Source organism: Trachemys scripta, chromosome 16, assembly GCF_013100865.1.
Source record: "Trachemys scripta elegans isolate TJP31775 chromosome 16, CAS_Tse_1.0, whole genome shotgun sequence".
NCBI lineage: Eukaryota > Metazoa > Chordata > Testudines > Emydidae > Trachemys > Trachemys scripta.
Window position 1 is genome coordinate 13,769,517 of NC_048313.1, and position 6,707 is coordinate 13,776,223.

The following is a 6,707-nucleotide window of genomic DNA, read 5'->3' on the forward strand; positions in this document are numbered from 1 at the left end:
GGGGGAGGGGGGGGGTGGGTGGGTGTGGAGGGGCGAGCGGGGAGGTGAGTGGATATGGACGGACGGGCGGATGGGTGGATATGGATGGATGGACGGGCGGGTGGGTGGATATGGATGGATGGACGGGCGGGTGGGTGGATATGGACGGACGGATGGATGGGTGGATATGGATGGACGGGCGGGTGGGTGGATATGGACGGACGGATGGATGGGTGGATATGGACGGATGGACGGGCGGATGGGTGGATATGGACGGACGGATGGACACGGGCTGGTGGACATGGACGGACAGATGGGCAGGGAGTACAGAGAAGTTCTCCCAGACGTCCCAGGTGCCCCATAGCCAGGGCTCAGCTGCCCGCCGGGTGCTGGGGTGCGGGCGAGGTGGGCAGCCCTTACCTCGCCGATGGCCATGCTGCCCGCCTGGCTCCTGCGGGCTCTGCTCTGGGAGACACAGGGTGCTGCGCTGCTCTCCCTCCAGGGATCCTCAGACCCCCCTCCCTCCCCTCCCCTCCAGGCCGGGCTCCTCTTAAAGGTACAGCAGCCGCGGGCTCTGGGCAAGGGGTTGGAGGGGCATTGGGGCAGAGCCCAAGGGTGCCCGCTGGGCAGAGGGGGCAGCAACGTGCTTCCAGGGACACCTGCTCCTGGGAACCCCCCAGTCTCCTCAACCAAACCTACAGCAACCAATCCCCACCCATATGCTGTTCTCCTGACCCACAGCCCCCTACCGCCCCAGCCCTGGGCTCCTCCGCTCCCCCCAGCGCTGCCAACACCCCACATTCTCTGTAACTCCTGCCCCGGGCCCCCCGTCACCTCCAGCTCTGCAGATGCGCCTCACGCCCGACCCGCAGCCCCCCCCGTTCCAGCCCCGGGCCCCCCGTCACCTCCAGCTCTGCAGATGCTCCCCCCCCCCCCCGGCTATTCCGGACCCCGGCTTCTCCGGGGCAGAAACTGCCAGTGTCTTTATTGGGGACCCGGGGGGGGGGCTGTCAGGACCAACCTGTGCTCACAGCTCCTGAGCCCGGGGCCAGACAGGGAGGCTGCCCGTGGAAAACCCCGGCTGGCCTGGGAGCGTCACTGGGCCCTGGGGGTCAGCTCGTGCCAGGCCAGAGCCAGCGGGACCTTGGGCAGCGGAACTAGGACCAGTGGGGGGGGGCCGAGGAGGAGCAGCCCCCTTGGGTCTGGACTAGGCAAGACAGGGCGGGGGGATTGGGGTCTGGGATGGGCAGGGCTGGGGGGGAGGCTTGGGGTCTGGGATGGGCAGGGTCATGGGGAGGTTGGGGTCTGGGATGGGAAGGACTGGGGGGGGTTGGGGTCTGGGATGGGCAGGACTGGGGCGGGGGTTGGGGTCTGGGATGGGCAGGGCTGAGGGGAGTTGGGGGCTGGGATGGGCAGGACTGGGGGAGGTTGGGGTCTGGGATGGGCAGGGCTGGCGGGGGGTTGGGGGCTGGGATGGGCAGGGCCCCTGTGTGTGGGGGTGTCTGACTCCCAACCTGAAAGCGGGGTGGTGGAGGTGGGGGTGGTGGTGGGGGTGGGGGGAGTTTGGTGACTCAGGCACCTGGAAACCAGCGGGTGCCATGGCAACCTGCCCCTTTGAATCTCAAGCAGGGGCCCAAGGCCTTTCTGAAGGGGGTTGTCAGGACGACCATTGTTCAGGGCTGGGATTCTCCCTCCTACCGGAGATGAAAGGACCTGGGAGCGTGTGCACAGGTGAGTGTGAACGTCTGTGCCAGTGAGTGTGCGCAGGCAGGGGGAGGTTGTGGGTGCAAGGAGCGGGGGTGGGGCTATGGGGCTGGGTGCTGTGATTGGGGGTGCGAGTCTCCTCTCACGCCGCTGTCACACCCATGGACCACTCCCCAGCCCCAGCACGGGGGCACCGATCCCAGCGGGGGCCTCTGGAGACGCCAGTAGCACCAGTGCCCCAGGAAAGGCCCCCGCCGGACACCGGGACACACGGGACAGCGTCCGCGGGGGCACCGGGCGCACGGGTCTGCGGATGAGCATGTGTCTGTATCAATCGCCCCATTGTAGAACCAGGGAAAGTGAGGCGCAGGGGAAGCAATTCCTCTTGGTGCAGCTGCGAAAGAACCCAGGAGTCCGGCCACAGTGCAGGAGGGGGGAACAGCGCTGGGCCGCCTGGGCTTCCAACCCCCTTCGACCGGAGGCCAGGGCCCTAAAGCCACTGGAGCCGTCCCTGGAGAATTCCCCTCCGCGCTGCCCCCCCAGCGTTGCCCCCCGCCACCCCCCAAGAGCTCCAGCTGGAGTCAGCGGGCCTTTAGAGCTGAAGCACCCGGCTCAGCAAAAGCCGGGGGCGCAGCGGCCCCGGGCTGACCCCGGCCGGTGCCGCACTGGCCCTATTCTTCCTGCCATTCTCTGCCTGGCGCGTGCTGACTTGCTGCAAAGCACCAGAACAATCAGCGGCCTCAATAGGTGAAACAAAGCCCCCCCCCCCCCCCCCGCCGCCCCCCCCCCGGGCGCCCCCCCCCCCCCCCCCCAACACACCCACGCTGGGCGGGCGGCCCTGTCAGGCCCCATCAGCATCAAACTTTGGCCCAGCGAGAGCCCAGTTCTGCCCACCGCTGCTGCAGCCCTCGCTGTGCCCGCCCATGGGTGGGCACCGACGTTACTCTTGCCGTGCCAGCTCCCTGCCCGCCCCAGCCACCACGTGGGTGCCCCTGTCGTTGGCATCTCCACCCTCCACCCGTCCCTGGGCACACACACCCCTTGTGCCCCCCCAGAGCTAGGCACTATGTTCAAAGAGCCTCTCCCCCACAGGGAACCACAGAGACACCCCCCAGTGAGGACCAGGGAGAAGCCCCCTCTCCGCTTTGCATGGAGCAGTTGCTGCTGCCCCATCGTGCCTTTATCCAACACCCACTGGGGATGACAAACTCCCCCTCCCGCCTTTCAGCCCCAATCCCTGGCACCGCTGCCCACACACGGCAGCAACTGGGGCTGTGCCCGGAGGGAAGGTGTTTGCGTTGTCCTGTCTCCCCGGCTCTCCTCCCCCCTCTGGGAGCCATGGGATGAGGTGAGACTGATCTGAGACCTGCTGGTCTGGGGCAGGACAAACCAGCCTCATATTCCCCCCACCCCAGGATGACCAGATAGCAACTGTGGGAAAAACGGGACAGGGGGTGGGGGGTAACAGGCGCCTATATAAGAAAAAGTCCCCAAAAATGGGACTGTCCCTATAAAAATGGGACATCTGGTTACCCTACCCCACCTTATAAGCTTTGTTCTGTTCCAGCCAGACCATTCCTCTCCCTCCCGCCCCCAGTCAGTCGGGGGCACCTCTCAGTTCCAGGGGCTTGCTCTGTTTGGGGCATGAAATGCCTGTCCAGCCCTCACCTCCCGCCCTGAGCCAGGCAGAGCGCAGGGGGACAGCGACTGGACGGGAAGCGCTCTCCCCAGGAGCAGAGGGAGGGGAATAAATGGGGCCAGGTGTGGAAGGGACAAGGGAGAAACCTCCCTCAGAACAGAGCTTGGCCGACCTAGATCTGGGCTCCTTGTGGGATTTCCATCCTCTCGTAACTGAAATACGTGGGGCCTGTGAAAACACTGAACCCGATTATTCTGTAGCCTGGCGCTCCAGGCCCGATTCTCCGTGGCCCTGCGCCTTCTTGTGCAGTCATGTGTCCCCGCGCTGATTCTCACTCACGCAAAGAAACATGGCATTCGTGAAACCTGGTGGAATGATTCCCACGACTGGACCATTAAAATCACCATCCACAAAAACCTGTGTAGGAAGGACAGAGGGGGACAGAGGTGGGTTTCGGGGGGAGAGGCGCTCTAGCGAAAGACTCCCTTCCCTGCTTTAGAGATACTGGTAATTCAAGCACAGGCTCCCGAATGCATGTGGATCAACCTGCTAACTAATGACACCCAGGCAGAGGTGCTGGTGGGGGTCCGTAACAGGCCACCGCATCAAAACAGAGAACAGGGGGCGAGTTCCTCCGTTAGCACCGGTCTCTGTAATGCAGAACTGCCAACCCCAAAGGTTCAAAACTCACACGTCAGGCTCACCAAAAATCATGAGATTGTCTTTCAAATCAAGAGATTACGTAGAAATAAGAGATTTGGTGTTGTTTTGATTCACCTCCTGCTTTTTGAGCCTTCAGGGTGCACTGGCTTCCCATTTTGAAGCTTTCTCCACAGCCACAAGGGCTAGAAACTTACTTGTTCTTTAAGAACAAAGGCTAAAATCATCCCAGATCCACTCGACTCCAGGAGCTGGGCCTTTAAGGAAAACAATCATTATCACGAGATTTATGACAAAATCAGGAGAGCTGGCACACTGTGGAACAAATGGTGTTCTTCTGGGGGGCTCTGATTTGGGAGACATATGCTGGAGATTCCCAGCTGCTGGTGGGAAAACATCATTAGCGTTTCTGGAAGTTACAGGTGATGGAAAACTGGAGAGGATGCAGAAAAGAGCCACCCAAAAGATTTAAGGGGCTCCCCTGCCCCTAACCAATCAGAGCTTGTCCGTGGAGAGGAACGGCTCTACAGCAATGCCTGACACAACAGCAAGAGATTTAAGGAGCAAACTCTGTTTGGCTGGTCAGAGAGAAGCTGGAGGGGGAGCTGATTACAGTTAGGGTGACCAGATGTCCTGATTTTATAGGGACAGTCCTGATATTTGGGGCTTTTTCTTATATAGGTGCCAATTACCCCCCACCCCCATCCCGATTTTTCACATTTGCTGTCTGGTCACCCTAATTACAGTGTATAAGTACCTTGGCGGGGAGATAACGCCAGACATCTAGTGGAGACAGGGAGAACAAGAACCAACAGCTGGTAGCTGAAACCAGACAAGTGCACATTAGAATGCAGCAGGCTCATTTGTATTTGTTTTTTAACAAGGAGGGTGATAAAGCATCGGAATAAATTACCCAGGGTCCTCAGATCAAGGTTGGCTGCCTTTCTGGAAGGTGCTTTAGCCAAACCCAGGTTATTGGGCTGAACGCAGGGGGAACAAGGTGAAAGGTCTGGCCTGTGTTATACATTTCATGCCCACTTTGCACTGGTCTAAATGACTGCACAGGATCTGGGATGATGGAAAATCAGGCCCGAAATACAGAGCTCCAAAAATCTCCAGCAGCTTCGCTCGTGTCACAGGGGATGTGGGTGGAACGTTACTCGGTACCAATGTTCCACAGCAGGGTGGTGGGGAACAGTGTAAGTGACTCTGGCTCCCAGCCCCGTTCTTGCTGGGTCCCTGGGTGAAAAGAAGCCACCGGTGGCACGTGCAGCTAAGGCCGCCCCCAGGCAGGTTCCAACTGAACTGTTGAGGTGATATCCAGAGCCGAGAAGGAATTGCTGCCCGTAGCTTCAACGTCAACACAGACCTGCTGTGTGACTGCGTAAGTCATTCCCCGCCCGTGCCTCAGTTTCCCCTCCCAGCCTTTGTCATACAGTTTAAGGCCAGGGGCGAGGGGCTGTTTCTCAGCATAGGTGTGTACACCGCCCAGCACAATGGGATTCTGTTCTACTCAGGTTCTTAGCTGTCCCTCCTCAGATAGGATGGTGACGAGGGCTGTATAAATTCCTGATACACTTAGATTGGACCGAATAGTCTCTGGACTGAGAGGAAGGAGGGGCCAGTGGTTAGGGACCCAGCCTGGGACTTGGGAAACGCAGGTTCTGCCACAGACTCCCTCTGTGCGACCTTGGGTAGGTCATTCAGCCTTTATGTACCTCAGTTTCCCCACCTGTACACTGGTGAGAATACCCCCGCCTCACCTCCCGGGGCGTTGTGAAAATACATATGTTAAAGACTACGCGGGGCTCAGATCCTGTGGTGAGGGGGGCCAGGTGACCTTAGTGAGATCCTTGTTGGGGCAGGAACCGTCCCACCTGCTGTGTCTGTGCAGCGCCTGGCGCACTGGGGGTGCTGCTGTCAGACCCATAATAATAAAGTTGTTCTTTGTGGCCCAGTCAGTTGCGGTGGCTGTCGAGGACCATGGGGACGTTACTATGGATTATAACAGGCCCCGAATAGTAATAGCACTTCGCACTTCTCTGGGGCCTTCAGCCCACATGGATCTGGGCAAGTATCTGTGCCTGGCTCCCCTTGCCCTGGGGTCAGCCCTGGCCCGCAGCTGGGCACAGAGTCAGAACAGGGGGAGCCCTGGGAGTAGAACCCAGGTGTCCGGGCCCCCAGCACCCCCTGACCACTCAACCCCACACCCCTCCCAGAGCTAGGGAGAGAACCCAGGCGTCCGGGCCCGCAGGCACTAGCCCCCACTCCCCTGCCCTCGCCAGGGAGAGAACCCAGGCGTCCGGGACCCAGGACAAGGCCCCCTAGTCAGTCCCCCAAGCTGGGCTCTGGACCAGGGACTTGCCCCGCCCCTTTGTCAGGTGTGGGGGGGTCAAAGGTCACGCCTAGGCCCCGCCTCCCTGGCTCCAGCGGAAGCCAGGCCCATCTAAGATGGCGGCGCTTCCGCCCGAGTCACGTGAGGCGGGAAGGCCGGGGAGGGTGGGGACTTGTCCCACGCGACTCCAAGATGGCGGCGCCCATGCTGCGCGCCCTGCGGCGGCCGGGCTGGGGCCTGCGCGGGGCTGGGCGGCCCCGAGCGAGCGGCCCCCACCGGAGGGGTAGGCACCGGCCGGAGCCCCGCCCCCCTGGGAGCCCCGCCCCCAACAGCCGCCGGGGGGGGAACCGCCCCCATGAAGGACCCGCGTGGGGGGGTGATACTGCCCCA

The 6,707-nt window shown here is 61.4% G+C and overlaps 1 protein-coding gene across 2 annotated transcripts in view; it reads left to right on the plus strand.

Moving 5' to 3' along the window:
* The first annotated feature begins 1,667 nt into the window (after positions 1-1,667).
* The window catches only part of SPRYD4 (SPRY domain containing 4), a 7,166-nt gene continuing 2,126 nt past the window's right edge, over positions 1,668-6,707 (plus strand). Inside the window, exon 1 of one of the 2 annotated variants that reach the window (XM_034792316.1) lies at positions 1,668-1,710. In XM_034792316.1, coding sequence (XP_034648207.1) covers positions 1,683-1,710 — 28 coding nt within the window. In that variant the 5' untranslated portion in view covers positions 1,668-1,682. Of the gene's footprint in view, positions 1,711-6,487; positions 6,601-6,707 lie in introns of those variants that run through there. The other variant, XM_034792315.1, reaches the window with a different exon arrangement.